This window comes from Eubalaena glacialis, chromosome 2, assembly GCF_028564815.1.
Source record: "Eubalaena glacialis isolate mEubGla1 chromosome 2, mEubGla1.1.hap2.+ XY, whole genome shotgun sequence".
Taxonomy (NCBI): domain Eukaryota; kingdom Metazoa; phylum Chordata; class Mammalia; order Artiodactyla; family Balaenidae; genus Eubalaena; species Eubalaena glacialis.
Genome location: NC_083717.1, coordinates 157,111,045 through 157,131,778, shown reverse-complemented (window position 1 = coordinate 157,131,778; position 20,734 = coordinate 157,111,045). Strand labels below are relative to the sequence as shown.

Genomic DNA, 20,734 nt, shown 5'->3' with positions numbered 1-20,734 from the left:
ATTACTCTTAATATTTTTAGCATCAGTATTTGACTTATGAGTATCTTTGCCCTTCTAAATAAATCAAGGGCTTCTCTTTACCTTCTCATCTTTCAAACTAGTATTGTCTTATATTTTGGTTCCACATTATTTTTAACTTTCTCTTTCAATTATTAGAGACCTTCTTTAGGACATGTTTGTTGTGAGTCTTTGGGATGGTGACTCTGGGTCTCAGTTTCCATATCTGTAAAAAAAGGGAAGGAATGCTTGACTTCACACAATGGTTTTAAGGAATAGATGGGAAAACAGATATGAATGATTTTTGTTTGTAGAATTGTGCATGTCTGAGGGGATGTTATTATTTCATTTGTATATGTCTGTTTCCTCAGGTTGGTGATAAGCCCTGTGATATTGAGGGATGTGTTCCATCCCCTTGGTAGTCCTTCGTTGCTCTTAGTACATATTGGTGACTCACCGACCTGAAGCAATAAAGTGTTAGCAAAGTTTTAGTAGATTGTACAATGACATAAAACAAAATAGAACTTAAAAATGAGAAATTGAGCTAGTGGTGGCTTGGGAATAGGAGAGTATGAGTCTGAAGATCACAATTTAATCCTTTGACATGCTACGAGTGCAGAATGACTTAGAGGACTTAATAACACTTTTTGTATTCAAGATTGTCTCAGTCAACATGCTCTCTTAAGGCAACTTGATTTACTAGGAATTCACGAACTGGGTATGACATTCTTTAAGAGAACTGTGGGGCTGGGAAGACAGAATCCATTAAAGGAAATAATTCTGTTTGAAAAGAAGTATGTAATGTAAATTTCCTAGAAACCATAACAGGGGGTAAAAGATGTTATCACTAGGAATCCAAGGAATAGAAACAAGCTCTTCTGTAGCATGCATTTGAATACAGCTCTGGGAGGTTAGGGGGAAGTGAATTATAAGACATCAGAGAAAAATGGGGCAGCTGCAGGTAACACACAGTTTGGTAGCCTGAGTGGACTTAGGAAACGTGATACATGGGGAATTCAGGGGACAATGAGTGGTATTAGTAAGTGGTAAACATGATAAACTAGTTTAGAACAAATTGAAATTGGAAAAATGATCACTTATGTATTGTTTCAGGAGACAAAATGATTGGGCCAGTGACTGCTAAGTGGAAGTATTATAAATATTTTTAATTTCCAGGAAGTTTACAGAAAATAATTTTCTAAATTATTATTTTCTTGAATTATGCTTGTCAAGTGGCCACATGCGTTGTTCCACTTTAGCATATCTGTTTATATAGCAAATTTTTATCTCTTGTCTAGTCATCAAAACAAGAATTGGAAATCAAAGAAGCTAATTATACTCACAGATTTTAGAGGCTTTTTGTCCCCTTTTGTGGAATTTCAGACGCTCTACCAAGAATAACATTTTAGAAATTGCTATTTAATACAATTTGATCACCATTACTTTTTTATTAAAGCCTGTAAGTAATTGAAATAATGTTTGAGTGGTATAGATAAGGATTACATAGTATTTTTTTTTTTTAGTTTTACTAGTTTTAATCTTATTAAACCCATAGAAACATTGCCAAGTCTACCTTAGAACTGATTGATTTTTCTTATCAGTGTGTTTGCTCAGCTGATAATAGACTTTTTTTAAAGAGCTGTTTTAGGTTCACAGCAAAATTGAGAGGAAGGTACGAAGATTTCCCATAGAGCCCCTGGCCCCACACATGCATAACCTCCCCCATTACCAACACCCCCACCAGAGTGAAACTATATTGACATATCATATTGCTAAAAGTCCATAGTTTACAGTAGGTTTACTCTTGGTATTGTACATTTTATGGGTTTTGACAAATGCATAATGGCATATTGTAGTATCATACAGAGTAGTTTCACTGTCCTGAAACTCTGTGCTCTGCCTATTCATCCTTTCTTCCCTGCTAACCCCTAGCAACCACTAATCCTTTTATTATCTCCACAGTTTTGCCTTTTCCAGAAAGTCATATAGTCGGAATCATACAACAGGTAGCTTTTTCAGATTGACTTCTTTCACTTCGTAATATGCATTTAAGGTTCTTCCATGTCTTTTCATGGCTGATAGCTCATTTCTTTTTAGTACTGAATAATATTCCACTGTCTGGATGTCTCACAGTTTGTTTATCCATTCACCTACTGAAGGCTATCTTGATTGCTCCTAAGTTTTGGCAATTATGAATAAAGCTGCTATAAACTTTTGTATGCAGGTTTTTGTGTAGGCATAAGTTATCAACTCATTTGGGTAAATATTAAGAAGCATGGTTGCTGGATCATATGGTAAGAATATGTCAGTTTTATAAGAAACTACCAAACTATCTTTCAAAGTGGTTTTACCATTTTATGTTTCCACCAGCAATAAATGAGAGTTCTGGTTGGCACACATTCTCACCAGCATTTGGTATCATCAGTGTTTGGGATTTTAGCCATTATAGTAGATATGTAGTGGTATCTTGTTGTTTTAATATGCAATTTTCTAATGATATATGAACATCTTTTCATATGCTTATTTGCCATCTGAATATCTACTTTTGTCAGGTGTCTGTTCAGATCTTTTGCTCATTTTTAATGGGGTTCTTAATTTTCTTATTGTTGAATTTTAAGAGTTTTTAAATATATTTTAGATAATAGTCCTTTATTATTTGTAAATGTCTTTTGCAAATATTTTCTCCCAGTCTGTAGATTGTCTTCTCATTCTGTTGACAGTATCTTTCACAGAGCAGTTTTTAATTTTAATGAATTCCAGTTTATTAATTATTTGTTTCATGAATTATGCCTTTGGTGTTGTATCTGAAAAATTATCACCATGCCCAAGGTAACCTAGATTTTCTCCCACATTATCTTCTCAAAATTTTATAGTTTATGTTTTACGTTTAGGTCTATGATCCATTTTGAGTAAATTTTTGTGAAGGGTATAAGGTCTGTGACTAGATTCATATTTTTTGCATTGGATGTCCATGTGTTCTATCACCATTTGTTGAAAAAAACTATCTTTTCTTTATTGTATTGCCCTTGCTCCTTTGTCAAAGATAAGTTGACTATATTTATGGGGGGTCTATCTGGGCTCTCTATTCTGTTCCATTGATCTATTTGTTTATTTTTTTCCACCAATACCACACTGTCTTGATTACTATAACTTTACTATAGTTGAGTGTCTGTCCTCTGATTTTGTTCTTCTCCTTCAATATTGTGTTGGCTATTTTGCACAGTTTTTATCCCTCCACATAATCTTTACAGTCAGTTTATTGATATACACAAAATAACTTAATGGGATTTTGACTGAGATTACGTTGTAGCTTTAGATCAAGTAGAGAAAAATTGACATCTTGACAATATTGAGTATTTCTGTCCATAAACATGGAATATTGCTCCATTTATTTAGTTCTTTTTTGATTTCTTTCATCAGAGTTTCATAGTTTTCCTCACATACATCTTGTACATTTTTTTGTTAGATTTATATCTAAGTTTTTCATTTTTGTTGTGCTAATGTAAATGGTATTGTGTTTTTAAATTCCACTTGTTCATTGTTGGTATATAAGAAAGTGATTGGCTTTTGTATGTTGACCATATATCCTGCAAACTTGCTTTAATTACTAATTAGTTCCAGGATTTTTTTTTTTTTTCTGGGTCAAGTTTGGATTTTCTGCATAGACAATTATGTCATCTGCAAACAAAGACAGTTTCCTATTTCCCCTTCCCAGTCTGTATACCTTTTATTTCCTTTTCTTTTCTTATTGCATTTGCCAGGACTTCCAGTATGAAGTTGAATAGGAGGGATGAGAATAGACATTCTTTCCTTCTTCCTGATCTTAGTGGGAAAGCTTCTAGTTTCTCACCATTAAATATGATGTAATATGATATAAGCCGTAGGGTTTTTGTAGATGTTCTTTTTCAAGATGAGGAAGTTCCTCTCTGTTCCTAGTTTTCTGAGAGTTTTTATCATGAATAGATTTTGCATTTTGTCAAATGCCTTTTTTTGCATCTATTGATATGAACATATGATTTTTCTTCATTAGTCTGTGATGTAATGGATTCTATTAATTGATTTTTGAGTGTCGAACCAGCCATGCATACCTAGGATAAATCTTACTTGGCCATACTATATAATTATTTTTATATATTGTTGGATTTGATTTGCTCATATCTTGTTGAGGATTTTTGCATCTATGTACATGAGAGATATTCTTTTGTAGTTTTCTTTTCTCAAATTGTCTTTGCTTTTGGTATTAGGGTAATGCTAGCCTCATAAATCTGGGTTAGGAAGTATTGTTTCTGCTTCTACCTTTTGGAAGAGATTGTAGGCAATTGGTATAATTTCTTCCTTAAATATCTGGTAGAATTCACTCATGAGCCCATCTGGGCCTGGTGCTGTTTTGGAAGGTTATTAATTTATTGAATCAATTTGTTTAATAGATGTAGTTCTCTTCAAATAATCTATTTTTGTATGTGTGTGAGTTTTGGCAGATTGTGTCTTTCATGGAGTTAGTCCATATCATCTAGGTTCTCAAATTTACGGGAAAAGAGTTGTTCATATGATTCCACTTTGTTGTTATTATTATTATTATCCTTTTAATGTCTATGGCATCTGTAGTGACATCCTCTCTTTCATTTGCCATGTTAGTAATTGTGTCCTCTCTTTTTTATTTTTCTTAGTGTGGCTAGAGGCGTATCAATTTTATTGATATTATCAAAGAAAAAGCTTTTAAGATTTTGTTGATTTTCTCTACCGATTTCCTGTTTTCAATTTCATTGGTTTTTGCTATATTTTTAATATGTCTTTTTTTTCTTGTTACTTTGGATTTAATTTGCTTTTCTTTTTCTAGTTTGCTAAAGTGGAAATTTAGGTTATTGATTATAGTTTTTATTGCTTTCTAATACATGCATTCTAAGTTATATATTGCCTCTAAGTACTGCTTTGCTGCATCCCATAAACTTTGTTAAGTTGTATTTTCAGTTTCAGTTAATTAAAAAAGCATTAAATTTTACTTGAAATTTTCTCTTTAATCCATGTCTTACTTATAAGTGTGTTATTTAATTTCCACATATTTTTGGATTTTCCAAGTATATTTCAGTTATTGATTTCTAGTTTAATTTCATTGTGGTCCGAAAGCAGGTATTGTATGATTTCTATTGTTTTAAATTTGTTAAGGTGTGTTTTATAGCACAGGATGTGGTCTAACTTGGTGAATATTTTACATGACCTTGAGAAGAATGTGGGGTTTTGTTGTTGTTGTTTTGCTGTTGTTGTATAAAGTAGTCAAAGATGTCAATAATAGCCAGCTAATCGATGGTGCTGTTGAGTTCTGCTCTGTCCTTACTGATTTCTGCCTGCTAGACCTGACCATCTCTGACAGAGGGATATTGAAGTATATGATAGTGGATTCATTTTATTTCTCCTTGCATTTCTATTAGTTTTTGCTTCACATATTTTGATGGTCTTGTTAGGTGCATACAATGTAAGGATTGTTATGTCTTCTTGGAGAATTTACCCCTTTATCATTATGTAATGCTCCTGTTTATCCCTGATAAACTTAGTTACTCTGAAGAGTATGAGACTTCTAATGCAATGAAATGTATTATCTCTGGGATGATTTTACCTTCTATATGAGACTTTCTTAGTTTCTTATTAGCCTGCTTTAAAAACTTTTGCTGCAATTTTAAGTCCTATATACCTCCCAGTTCTTCTCTGCTTAAGAAAGCACATTAATAACACCAGTGCTTCTAATAATAATAAAAACCCATTTATATTTGTATCGATGATTGGATTAGTGGTTTATCAACACTTGTGTTTCATTTGTGTGCTCAGGGGAAGGTTTATGGGTGACCCTATTTTGCATCCTTCAATTCTACTTCAAGTTAAGAAGTCAAATCCAACCAAGATCTTTAGAAAACTAAGGGTTAGACCCTGTGCTCATTTCTGGAGGAATCAAAATTAGACCTTATGCTTCCTCAATGCAAAGACTCTGTCTTTCTAATAGCCTGGATTTGCCGTGCCTGACACATAATTGCCATACTATATATATTTCTATTAAAGTGAATGAGGGATTGAAGCTTACAGTGTTTCCTAAATATACCTGTTTCTTGTTAGTAATGGAACAGTTAGGGCCAAAGGACAGTCTTTGTGGCATAACCTTATCTGTGCCCCAAACTTCTTCATTCAGACAGTAGGGTGTTATCCTTTGGCCGCTATGCTCACCTCTCTGTTCATAAGTTCCTTTCCATGAATATTCTCACTTAAATAATCTTCCAGTCATATGACCTACACTGCTAGCTTTCCATACATGTTTAGAGGTTACCTTAGGGTTTAGGTTCCTAAGCTCTGATCTCCCACTAGGAGTGCAAAACATTGTAGACTAATGAATACAAAGATGTACAAGGCAAAGTCACTGAACTCAAATGTACCTACCTTCTAGCTTGAGAGAAAAACTTTCTCAAAAATTATTCAAGAGTGTGAATAAAGGAGGAGTCAGTGTGAAGGAGGAGATGAGGTAAGGATTTGGAGAATGGGTAAGAGTCAGCCACAGGTTCCAAATTGGAGAATAGTGGCAGTAGGCTGAACTTTTAAATTCTATTCCAAGTGGAGATTGGTGATACAGAATGGTAATAAACAGATTTAAAGATCGATATCTTTTTTATATTTGAAAAATTTGATGATGCTCCAGGATATATTCTTTGCATTACTTTTCTACAGAGACAAAGCAGTCTGCCTAACTGAGGGAATTAGCTTTGGGAGGATAGGAAGTTGCAAGCAATCAGGATAGCAATAGGATTCCTTTATTTGATTTTGTTGCTTACAGGAATAGAAATTTTTATCTGAACTGATTTTCATTCATGATGAAGGCTTCCTATTGTTAAACATTAGGAAATAATTCTGACATGGAGGCAAAGAAGGTTGAAATATATTGCAATATGTATACTATAATCCTTAAAATTTTTTTGCCTTAACTAACTATGGATACTTGCATAGAAATTGCTCTTATCTTTCTGCTTAGTAATTATCACTATGCTTGAGAATACATCATTTCCTCACTCTTCTTTGAAGGAAGTTCTAAACCTCCATCCCTACTCCCTTTGGTCTTTCTATTACTTCATTTTATTCCATGATTTTATCTCTGCTTTCACATAACACATGCTAACTCACAAGGAACATGTTTATCTTTATATTGGAAGTTTTCATCTTTAGGAAGTTTGTTTATTAGACATTGTGGATAAAGGATTAACAAAACTATTCCTCCTTCTGCATTGACAGATTTTACCTTTGGTCAACTGTCTTCCTTTGTTCTCCCAGGGACTGATGAAGGAAATATGCTATCTATGTTTCTAGGCTGTATTACTTGTATTTAAAAAAGATCTCTGATTGGTAAATTACATCTGGACTATGAAGAACTTTTAATGAGCTGTAAATAACCTGATGAGGATACCACAGCTTAAGGGTTGCCTGACTGATACAACTCCAAGCATATCCCTTGTGGAATTCTGAAAGCTATACCTGTGTTGTTATTATAGGTGCTGGGTTAGGTGACATTTAAGCCTAGACCTGAAAGATGAGTAGGATTAACTAGGCAAAAGGAGTAGTTAGTGGGTTAGGGAGAGTGTTTTTAAAATTCACTTTTGGAGACCCCACAAGGTGAGAGAGAATATAAAATTTTTGAAGAAAGGAAAGACATTTTCTATAACTGGAGTACAGAGAGAAGAAGACAGAGATGCACAAGGGAGACTGGAAAAGTAGGCAGGGGCAGGTTGTGTTAAGGAGTTTGGATTATTGTAAAGGTGGCAACAAGTTACTGAAGGATTTAAAACATCTCCCAACCTGGTTTGCTTGTGCATATATCATGATATTTGAAAAAAAAATCGAGACTTAGGCAATATACCTCTTTTTTGGTGCATATTTTGATCATGCTTTATATTCACTCTAGACCAATGGATATTAATGAGAACATTTTTTTCCATAATAAGAAGCATTTAAAATTAGTATATCATGGATATTGCTTAAAACAGATGTCTATCTGTCTATCTATCTATCTATCTACTATCTATCTATCTACTATCTATCTATCTATCTACTTATGCCACTGTGTATTGATAAGAATATAAATAGACTAAAACAGGTGGTATGTACAAGTTATTTAAATTGAGATTCTCTACTGAAGCATATTAACTAATGCAGGGAGTAATTAGGATTATTTCTCCATGAATTTCTTGGTAACATGAGTTGGAGAAGTGAGTTCTGAATAGGAAGGAGGCAATAGAACTTGTTATATGGGTTAGAGATGCAGATAACAATTGTAGTTTGCTACATTTTCTAGTTAGTTTTCTTTCAGTCTTTAAATTGCACTCTACAAAAGGAAATGGAAATGGACTATTTAGTCATTCATGTATAAAATCTACTTAGAATAAGACCCCAATGCTTATAAGACAGAGTGGTTTCTATATAATTGCCTGATATTTTGCTACCCATGAAGATTAAATAACTATTAATTATTAATTACAATATCAGTGCTAGAGGAGTCAGAAATTATGAGAGATTTCTCCATTGGTTAGTTTATTCTTTAATTAGTGTATTCATTTTCTTAATAAATATTTGGTGCTTACACTGTGGCAGGGAGTTCTAGAGTGTGTGCTAGGGATAAAAGAATGAACAAAACATATGAATACACAATCAGAAAGAGACAAATGGCATGAAGGGAACATACCTGGTCCTTTGAGATTATATAATGAAATGACCTGCTCTAGACTAAACCAAAACAGATTTTAGAACAATGGAAGCTATCACATGATTTTAAGCTATGAATGACTTCAAAAGATAACTCTTATATAGTGTTCAGAATAGAGTGGACGGAGTCAAATGAACACCTTAAGATTTATTAGAACACTTACATGGGTCTAGGAGAGAGATGCTAATAGCATGGTTTAAGGTGGTGTCAGTGGCGATGAAGAAAAGTGAATAAATTGGAAAGATATTTAGGAGTTAAAGTTAATAGGGTTTTAAGATAAATTGGGTATGGGGGATATCAAAGAAAGGGGCAACATGAATACTTCTTGGTTTCTGGTTTGTGTAATCAAATGGCTAGTGCTTATATTTGCTTATATATTAGAAAAGAACCAGGGGCAATGTCTGGAATGGGAAGGTGGAGGGGAGAGTAGTAACTTTTTTTTTTTTTTAATGGGAGAGACATGAGATATTTAAATGTCTATGGGAAAGATGTAGTTGAAGGGGGAGTGGCTGGATTTTTGAGCAGAGGAGAGAAAGTTTAAAATATAGTGGATAGATGAATTCATAAGAAAAGTAGTAAAATTGCTAGGTAGTTAGGAGATGTTTTGAGATTGATGATAATGAATTTCTAGTGGAATCAATCTGCCCTATTGTATTACTTTCTTAAGCAGTTCTTAAACACAGCCCTGAAGAAAGCTGATAATTGAGTTAGAATTAGGGTTTTGATACAGGTTATAATGAAGAGACAGATATGCTAAGGAATTCAGGATGTATGGTGTTGTTGAAATTATGGGGCCACATAAAGAAGAAAATGGAGAATGGAGGGGTTAATAGATTGGGAAAAAGCAGATCTGTCAGTAGACTGGAGATTCATTAAGGTTGAATGTTGATGTAATTGGACGGTTTAGCTCAACATAGAAGAAGATATGGTCAGAAAACAAGATGGTTCAATTCAAGATTTCAGAGCCGGAAAACGTTTTAGATACGACAAATTTCAGATTATGACCTCGGGAGTGGGCGTTTAAGGAAAAGTGAAAAGATTGTTAGAGATGAATTGGTGGAGAAACTGCAAGGCCAGATTTTCAGCAGGGTCATCCACATGGAAACTGAAGTTACGTAGGGTGAGGGCAAGCTTTAGGTGAGGTTGGATTTAAGAACTATTTAGGAGATATATGAAGTAATAACTTGGAGTTCTTTGTTCTCATGGAATATTTACTGGCATAAATTCTTGCAAAGCAAAATAATGACACGTTTCCCAATACAAAAGGTAAATAATATCTAACAATTGCATATTAAAATTTATTTTATATATTCATATCTTACCTATTTGGGAGAATGTCTTGTTAAAATGAGACTTCTATATCACATACATATCTATATTGCCCCCATTTTAAGTCAAACAAGTATGAAATACTGTGCACATAAATACATGTGCTTTCCTCACATTTGTATCAGTTAGCTTTTTTTCCCACATAACAAACTACTCCAAAACTTTATGGATAATAACAATCACCATTTATTTAACTCATTTGCCTGTGACCTAACTGAGTGATTCTGCTGACTTTGGCTAGATTTGGCTTATCTCAACTAAGTTCACCCATACATCTGTGGTAGGCTGCTGAGATGGCTGGTGGCTAACTGATCTGGGATGGCTCAGATGGATGTCATAGGGCTGCTCCTATGGTCTCTCATCCTCCAAAAGCCTAGTTGCCATTCTTCATATGGCAACTTAGAATAGCCATGGGTTCTAAGACCATGACTGGAGGCTATGCTTCTTGAGGTCTAGGCTTGGAACTGGCACAGTGTCACTTACACCACATTCTGTTGGCCAAAGTAAGTCATAAGGCCAGTCTAGACTCAAGTCAAGATGGGGAAATAGACCCTATCTTTTGATGGGAGAGGTTGCAAAGTCACATTGCCAAAGGGTATGGATACAGGGAAGGAAATGACTCGAGCTATTTTTTTCCAAACAATCTACTACACATCCTGTGTGCGAGAATGCTAGATGTAGGTGAAAAACCAAGCAACTGGATGTTATAAGTCTGTACTCCTGCTCTCTCACCCCCACTTAATTGTCATGTGTCCTTGGACAAGAAAGTTCTTTGATCATTCCTCTTTTGTTTATAAAGCAAGGGGGGAAGAAGGTAGGAAAGAATACTAGCTGAGTTATCTGCCTACTATCCTTAGTGATAATCAAATGAGAGAATTGATTTGTAGTTTAAATGGCTTTATCATTGTAAGCCATTATTTTTATGCTGATTACATCCCACATCTCTTTAATGTGGGAATCCACAAAAATATCCTGAAGAGTTAATAACACTGAGATATCTCCTGGATATTTTTCTTTATGCTCCTATGGCCTGAGGGGCTTTTCAAGTAAGGAAACTAGCTAGAAAGGAAGGCTGATGACTGAAAGCTCTCCATTAACCCTGCTGTGTTCTATTATGCATTTGATGTGTTTGATATTCTCTTCCACCAATGGAACCCCAGGGATTTGTGAACTAAGAGCTCAGAGGTTGGGATAGAGGCAGAATGCCACTGGAGTGCAGAGAAAGGCACAGGAAGATTGGAAAGCATGGAGTGAAATTAAGCACAAAATGAATGAGCAGACAAAACTGGTGGAAAGCACAGAATCAAGAGGTTGTTATAAAAAGGTGTTAGTACAGAAGGGAGTCATTTTATTTTGGCCTGTCAAAGTATCCAGTATTACCGTATGGGTTAAATTAAAATTCCCAACAAGGGATTAAATATAATTTGAGGGAACTTCCCTGGCAGCCCAGTGGTTAAGACTTCACCTTCAATGCAGGGGGTGTGGGTTCGACCCCTGGTTGGGGAGCTAAGATCCCACATGTCTCGTGGCCAAAAAACCAAAACATAAAACAGAAGCAATATTGTAACAAGTTCAATAAAGACTTTAAAAAATGGTCCACATCAAAAAAAATGTTAAAAAAAAATTATGCATATTAAAAAAAGTATAATTTGAGGACCAATCTAAAGGTTATGAGGGTGAGTTATAAAATAAGTAAAATCTCTTATTTTTGATAGAGTTGAATATGACACCTCTTCCCCCCTCCCCAAATCACATGATGCAGAAGAAATCATTAATCTGAATTATGTACCGTGGTGAAATGTTAACCTTAACAACACAACAGTGACTAATGGATTTTCCTTAACATTGTCTTGATATTTAAATAAAACATTCTTTAAAAATTACATCAATATTACATGTAGAGCTCAAGGAATTTCGCAAAGCAAACACACCTAGTAATTCCTAGTAATGCTGCTGTATTAGGAAACAGAATATTACCAGAGCCCTCTCATGTCTTGCATAGTCACTACCCTCCCTAAACAAAAGAAACCACTTTGATTTCTAATGACGTCTGATCTAAGAGTAGTTCCATTTGTATTTAAACTTTTATAAATGGAATCAGGCAATATATACTCTTTTGTGTTTAGTCTCTTTTGCTCAGTATGATACTTTTTAGATGCATTCTTGTTATTTCATATAGTTCTACTCTGTTCATGTTTATTTCTGGATAGTATTGCATTGCGTGAAGGTGCAATGATTTATTTATCCATTCTACTGGAGATGGACATTTGGATTGTTTCAAGTTTTAAGTATTTCATCAAATTTTAGAACAAAGTTATTAACTTTGAGTTTTGATTATAGTAATTGCATTAAATTCTTTTGGATACAAAACAGTGGAGAATGAGATAGCTAAAAAAAAAAAACTTTCCAAATAAAGCAAACACTTCTGTATTACTCATTTTGAATAACAGTTTCTGGTTTTATAAGTAGATGAAAGGGACACTGTGGACAAATTAAAAGGTGAAACTTTGGGGTTATGTTTGAGAGCAAAAAGGAGTTTGGTTTGACTGGAGCACTATTGCTTGGCAAAGGCATGGTTGGAAATGACCTGGCAGTGTGGACAGAAATGGGGTTGTGGACCTTGAAGGCCTATAGATATTGTGTTTAATGTCTATAATGAGCCCCTGGAGGATATGCTCGATACTGTCTTTTAAGAAGATTAATATTGCAGTGATTATTGGGATAAGGACAGGAAGACTGCACAGCAGTTGGCTATTGTGGGAAATGCATGAAGAATCTGAAGGACCAGGTCCATTCTTTGCTAGCTGTGTGACTTTAGACAAGTCGTGTAACCTCTCTGAGCTTCAGTGTCCTCCTATGAACAGTGGAGATAGGAGTCCTGGTATTGTGAGAATGAAATGAGTTGGTCCATGTTAGAGAACTGCAGACTCTCTAGGGTTCTGGGGCCTCCACAGACCCCTAAGTGGGCCACTGCTGGGCCTGGGTGGGAATAAGTGGGAGGCAAGGTATTTAATCTCCTTTATTCAGTCTTATAGAGAATGCCTGTATTTAAGCCAATACTGCTGGTACTAATGTGATTTGTTAAATTGCACATTATGCTCTAGATATAGTGAAGTTCAGAATGAGATCAGACAGTGAAGTGCAAGGAGTGTGGACAAGACTGCCTATATTTGATTCTTGGCTCCTCCTCTTACCAGCTGCATGAACTTAGTCAAATTATTTAATTTTTCTAGGCTATGTTTTAGTAATGATACCTATCACATAAGATTATTAACTATGACCCCTCCCTGCCCCACCACACAAATTCACCCCACCCACATTTACTCGTGTCGTAAAAAGTTTTTCATACATTTATTGAATGTATTGACTGCTTAACCTATTACCATATGCCATGCTTTGTAATTGACACTAGGTATACTCTTCAAGGGGTTTAGAGTTTCCTGGGATACGATGCATGCAAACAGAGACTTGTAATCAAGTGCTATTATGATGATGGTTGTAATAGAGATGGGCAAAGAGTATATGATAATACAAAATAAGGACACCTAACTCTCACAGTGGGTATAACAATGAAGATAGTGGGGGAGGAAAGAAGATGACAGGGAAATGGACATGGAGGAGAGAGTCTCTGCCATAAACTATAAGTAAGACCCCGGCCACCAAGAGAGTGGGAGGGAAGAGTGCTTTAAGTAGAGGGGACAAATTGTTAATGCGGCATGAAACAGCATGGGCACTCTGGGAACTACACATAGTTGAGCATGGCAGGAGTCTAGACAGCAGGAGGAGGACTTGCTGGGAGAGACGCTGACCAGACAGGCAGATGCTAGGTCCTGAAGGGCTTTGCATGTCATAGTAGGGAGTGAATACTTGATTCTATAGGTAATGAGCTAATACTAAAGATTTTAGACCAGAGAGGGACATGATTAGCTATATATGATGTAAAATGATAGCAGGCTGGTAGCCTATACAGTGTGATCACATAATTAAAGGGAGTGAGAATAGAGGTAGTATGGCTGATGGAGAGGCTATTCCTGTCACACAGTGAGAAAAAACATGAAGCCATGACCAAGGCATGGCCTTGGGAATAGGAAAGAAGGGATATTTTTTGAGGGATTTATTCAGGTATATTTGGAGCACTTTGAATGCTGAGATCCTCAAGACTTGATAACTGGTTGGATGTGACAGGAAAGGGGGTGCTCAGCCCCAGGTCTGAGAGACTGGGTTCATAATGATGTTGTTCACAAGAGTAGGGACATATTACCTTTTGAATACCTATGGAATGTCTAAATGGAAACGTACAGCAGGTGTTTGGCTTCTGTATCAGGAACTCATAGAAGTCAGTTGAAACATGGATGTGCAGTAAATCAACGAGGAGAGGCTGAGGGTAATCGTAATGAGAATCCAAACACATAAAAGAAGCATGGATAAGGTTAGCCCCAGAAAATGATTTTGAAAGAGATGTCAGCTGGGGAGTTGGCTAAGATCTAGGAGAAAGTGGTGACATAGAACCCATGACAGAGAGAGTTTACAATACTTACCAAACATTTTGTAACATTTAAATAATATTGGACATGGCTATAGAAAATGGTGCTTTTTGATTAAGTGGAGTCCAGAGTAGGTACCCCTCAGGGTGGATCACCTCCTCTTGGAGAGATCTGCCTACATCAGAGGTCAGGGGAATGTGTCCTCCCGTTATTTGGGCCTAATTTGAATGGGTCCTGATTCTTTACATTCTAGTTGAGGGTTGTGACTAGTTTTTAGTTTAAATGGGGATAAAGGTTTCCTCTCTGTTTTTTCTTCTTTTGTTTTTAGCTGTTTTTAGAAAAAAGAATTACAGTGGAAATAATTTTCTCTGTAGTATTGTGTTGGCCAAAAAGTTCATTCCGGTTTTTCTGTAAGAGCTTATAGAAAATCCCGAATGAACTTTTTGGCCAACCCAGTATTTAAATAGAAGTAACACAGTTCCTTTAAAAATTGGAGCTAAGTGGAGGACAACATCTACAATAACACTGTTTTTATTTTTTAATAATTTAACCCTCTGAGTTTTTCATGCATTTTGACTATGGGTTTCTTTAGAGCAGAAGCAAGGCATATTTGTCTTAATGTCCCCAGGGCACAACTCAGAGCCTGCCATATAGAAATGCTCAATAAAAACTTATTTTTGTCTTTCTTGTTCATGATTATGTAGTTTCTTTTTTGAGAGCTTCCAAGCTCTCTTGAATCTTCTTACCTTTCAACATCTCATTTCATTGAATTATGCCAGTTCATCTTTTGAATTTTATTAATGCTACTCTTACTGTCTAAAGTTTAATATCCCTGCCTCCCCCAAGTGTTCAAGTGAAATAAGAATTGATTTAAGGCTGCGTATATGCCACAGCATTTGAGAGTAGGAATAGAAATAGAGCCAGACCTAAGGTTATCGAGGTTGAGACAGAAAACAGTCAGGATGCTCCTGTTCCTTTTTTGCTTCCATAAGGTCTCCTGTTTCTACTTCTCTTTGTTTTCTCTCTCTCTATTTCAAATTTTTATTTTGCAAAATTTCAAATATATACTATCATATAGAGTATAACCAAATGCATTCCCAGCCTTTTTTCACTGTAACTTTACGATGCCATAATTAGAGTCTCATTAATGTTACATCTGTTCTACTATACCAACCAGTTCCTCCATGTTGATCAGACTTAAGTTCAGAGTAGGTTATGTTAGATGCCTTGTCTCCTCCCTGGGATATAGAATTAGCAGTAAGGAAGTCATGGACTCTGTGAGACTTGGAGGTGATGATCAGATGAGAGGGTCCTGGGTCACTGCTTTGTCTTTCCCTCATGCACCAGCAATGACTTTACCCTCTCTACCTGGGTGGCTTATCACCTGCTTCCTCAAAAAGTAACTTTGAGAACTTCACTGATTGAATAAAGTCTATGCTATGTTTCCATTTGGATAATGCTATATTTGATGTTTTAAGCTTCTTAACAAAATATGAATATTCTTGCTGCCATTCCCTTATAGTATTCTTTTCAATGACTATTGCCAGAAGATGATAGAGTTTTGTAGGTATGTTCCCATTCTAGGTTCAACTCTTCACTTTTTCACAGCTCTACAAATTTAGTGTTTATCATAACTGTGGCAGGAGGTGGTGGAAATAATGGCATTTGCTCATTCTAATATACACAGAAGTATTTCCTGTTTGCTTGACAGTAAAACTAGGATTCCTTTTTCAGAAGTTTTGCTGTTCATAGCATTTATAAAGTAAGAAATAAAATTAAATCTTTTAGAGTACAGCAAAAGTTTTGTAGGAAGAAGAAATAAAAGGTCTAAATTCATCACCCTATTTCTATACTCTGAGTATATTGCATTTGAGCTATTTTCTCCTTTGGTTTTTCTCTGTGTTATTTATACTCCACTTATGAAAATAAACTCCATCTTCCTTACCTAATGAAAAGTTTTTTTATCTAATAATCTGCAAATATCTTATTTCCTGGTGGGAAGGAATCTGCATTTAAAAAGTTTCTTTATCACTTCAGCTTTTTTTTGTTGTTGTTGACTTAAAGTCGGAGCTGTAGTATGTGTATGTTCTTAGTATATAAATGGTGATCGAGTTCATTAAGGTGAACCACTGTATTGTTTTCCTTAGCCTTTTCTTTTCTGAAAGTGTTGTGTCATTTCTTTTTTTTTTTAATTCAGGGAATCAGCAGTCTCTTCAGTTCTTTAAAAGTGGTGCGTCTCTTGCGACTGGGCCGTGTTGCCAGGAAATTGGACCATTACCTAGAGTATGGAGCAGCGGTCCTTGTGCTCCTGGTGTGTGTGTTTGGACTAGTTGCTCACTGGCTGGCCTGCATATGGTACAGCATTGGGGACTATGAGGTCATCGATGAAGTCACAAACACCATCCAAATAGACAGTTGGCTCTACCAGCTGGCCTTGAGCATTGGGACTCCGTATCGATACAATACCAGTGCAGGGATATGGGAAGGAGGACCCAGCAAGGATTCACTGTATGTGTCCTCTCTCTACTTTACCATGACAAGCCTTACAACCATAGGATTTGGAAACATAGCTCCTACCACAGATGTGGAAAAGATGTTTTCCGTGGCCATGATGATGGTTGGCTGTAAGTATCTTTTCTTTTATTTTCTTTTTTAAAAAAAAAATATTGTTGTTGATAGTTCTCCAGGCTCCAGTCTCTGACAGGAGTAAATGAAACTACTTTGTCTTCAGAAAAATGTTTAATTCATATCATTTACGTTGGTTTAATTTTTATTCAGCCTTAGAAAATAAAAATGCAAAATAATATATTTTACTTTTTAGAATGTTTTAGCACATGAAAAGCAGTATGAATGGACTGATACAAAAATTAGAATGGGAACTCTTTGATTTAATTCTGTTCATAGCATTGTACCTGGCAGAGCTATTTTCAAAAGGAGACCAATATCTAGAAAGGCAGCATCTGGCATATTCCATAGGTTTTGTGGGCAATGCATAAAATTCTGAAAAAGTAGACAGGATCTGGTGTGAGATACCCTGTTTAGAAAATGTTTTATTTAATAATTAGTTTTATGTAGGCTTTTACAATTAAGACTAGACAAAGAGTTTATAAATCTAGTCTCCATTACAAAATTCTAGCTGGAATATATTCCGGTCTGAGAGAATGAAAGGATTAGTAAATGTAAGCTTATTCAGCAATGACAAAAGTGTCTAGGATGTAGCATACAGACCTGAGTACTAAATGTCTTGATAACGTTCTTGGGAGTAGAATGCTGTCTACAGGAGTGAAGGACCAAGTATTCTATCCTCAGACTGAGGCTGGATGATACAGAAGATCAGAATTAAGGAAATACATACAAAAGAAAATGTTGAAAAAGGAGATTTTTGAGGGGGACTTCATCACCATACACACCCTCACGTTGACTTTGATGATTTATCCAAGCCTAGTTCTGAGACCTAGAGTAACCTTAGGACTGGAGTTATTTTTATTTATTTATTTATTTGGCTGCTTTGGGTCTTAGTTGCGGCACACGGGATCTTTTGTTGCAGCACGTGGGCTTTTCTAGTTGTGGTGTGCAGGCTTCTCTCTAGTTGTGGCGCATGGGCTCCAGAGCATGCGGGCTCAGTAGTTGTAGTGCGCGGGCTTAGTTGCCCCATGGCATGTGGCATCTTAGTTGTCCAGCGGCATGTGGGGGTCTTAGTTTCCCGACCAGGGATCAAACCTGTGTCCCCTGCATTGAAGGCGGGTTCTTAACCACTGGATCACCAGGGAAGTCCCAGGACTGGAGTTATGATTAGTGTTATTAGCACCTTTTAAGCCTCTGGGTCATGGTAATTGGTTTTTGGTCTAAGCCATCCTTTTTGACATTCCACATTATAGAATTTTATATTATGACACTAATGGGAAAAATGTTAGAGTCCAGGAATGTCAGCTGACTCGTGAAAGGCCAGTATCTTGGGTCTAAACAAGGTACTTTTCAGAGTTCATAATGTCTGCAAGCTATTGGACACCAATGTTAACAGTTGTTTAGCCTTCTGTACTCCTTTGTACAGGTACAGAAACAAGAACACACAGGTTCTCTTTGCTGCTTAAAAGTAACAGAGGGAGAGTGAGAATTCCAAGTGCTGTTTCCTCCAGAGACTTTTCAGAGGAAAATGTTCTTACAAAGAGATTTTGATGATCTCTTAATTAAACTACTGCCTACACACTGAAAGTGGTAAGATGTATTGGCAAAAATGGTGCTTTATAAATTCAGAAGACAACGTTTTGTCAGATGTAGTATTTATTACTGTACTACTTTTAATGTTTATATAATGCATTTTGCCTTATACTTGAGCATAGTTAGATTAAAAAATTTATTTTGAATTATAGATTCACTGGAAGTTGCAAAGACAGTATAGTGAGGGCCTTTGTGCCCTTTCCTTAGTTTCCTCCAATAGTTATATAACTCTGGTACGAGATCAACATTGGCATTGGTACCATGTGTGTATATAGTTCTGTGTTGTTTTATCACATGTGTAGATTCTGTAACCACTACTGAAATCAAGACACAGAATTGATCCATTACCACAGAGATCTCCCTCATGTCACACTCACCCCTTCCCCCAAGCCTCCCCAACCCTGGCAACTACTGATCTGTTCTTTATCTATATAATTTTGTAATTTTGAAAATGCTATGTAAATGGAATCATGCAAAATGTGATTTTTTGAAATTGGCCTTTTCCACTCAGCATAAGTGCCTTGAGATCTGTCTGAGTTGTTGAGTGTATTAATAGTTTGTTCCTTCTTATTCCTGAGTAGTATTCCGTGGTTTGGGTATACTGCTGTTTAATCATTCATCTATTGAAGGACATTTTGATTATTTCTAGTTTTTGGCTATTACTATAAAACTTCCATGCACATTTGTGTAGTTTTTTGTTTGGACATAAGTTTTTAGTTCTCTGGGATAAATACCCAGAAAAGAGATTTCTGGGACATATAGTGTCTATTTATTTTTTTAAAGAAATTGTCAAACTATTTTGCAGAGTGGACATACTAGTGTAGTTTGATTTTTCAACAAGAGAATAACAGAAAAATAAAATCTATGTAGAGTTGAAGGACACCATTATTTACTTTGTTTCTCAGGCCCCAAAACTTGGGAATCATCCTAGTTTCCTGTTTTTCTCATGTATTACATCTATTCATAACAAGTTTTATTGGCTTTACCTTCAAAATACTCCATTCAAACCACTTCTTCAGAAATTCTTCTCAATGCTACCCTCCTATAAAAAATCACCACAATGCCAATCACTCTTATTCTCTTCCCTTTAATCTTTTTCTTCATTGTATCTACCAAGACCTGAAACCATGTTTACTCTGTTTTTCTTTTCTTCAGAATGTAAGCTCCATGACACTAGGGCCTTTGTCTACCTTTTTTGCCTCTATATACTCAACTTCTAAATAATTCTTAATGCCATGCTCAATCTAAATTTGTTGTATGAATGAATGAAGTTGAAGATGTCCCTGATGATTATAATAAGAATCTCCTGTCATTGAATCCACCCCAGTTAGGTCTCTGATGAACATACATGCCAGAAAAATGCACACTCTTTGAATTTTAGCCATGATTCCTTTGTGAAAGCCCTGGTGAGCTCACCTGTATTGTCTGCCTGTGGTAGTGTAGCAGCTCCTTCAGCTGGATTGCCCCAAGCTTAAGTCTCTCATGAGGCCTGATAATAAGTTCTGAGAGGCTAGTCATTAGAAGCACCAACAACCCTTTCTCCCACCATTTTTTTTTTTTTTTTTTTTTTTTACCATCTACGTTCTGAATTTACTTACATTGGAAATTTTCACATAGATTCAGTTGAGTTTCCAAAACTTCATTTAGTTCAGAGTTGGTCCCATTCTTCTCTACTTCATGTATTAATTATATTGCCATATCAAAATTGCTTTCTCCTCTCTTCTTCAGTTCCTGTCTTAATTTCAAGATGAAGTTCTGGTCATAAAGTGGATCCTTTTCTTCCTGAGTTTCTGCTATCTCCTTTCAACACCTGAATAAACCAATATCTGATATCTTTTACCTGTCGAATTTGGTTTTCTTTTTATGCCTCTGAACAAATCCAGCTTCTATAGCCAGAGTGTTCTAAGGAGATGCCTTTTAATTTCCTTCTTAGTTCTTGGGTCCTTAGTAATTTCATGGAATATTTCCTTTGCAACAA

At 35.8% G+C, this 20,734-nt stretch overlaps 1 protein-coding gene across 1 annotated transcript in view; it reads left to right on the top strand.

The window, feature by feature from the left end:
• KCNH5 (potassium voltage-gated channel subfamily H member 5) overlaps positions 1-20,734 on the top strand; it is a 345,928-nt gene that overhangs the window by 78,070 nt on the left and 247,124 nt on the right. Inside the window, exon 7 of the mRNA XM_061182660.1 lies at positions 16,736-17,162. Within this exon, the coding sequence (XP_061038643.1) occupies positions 16,736-17,162 (427 nt within the window). The remainder of the gene's footprint in view (positions 1-16,735; positions 17,163-20,734) is intronic.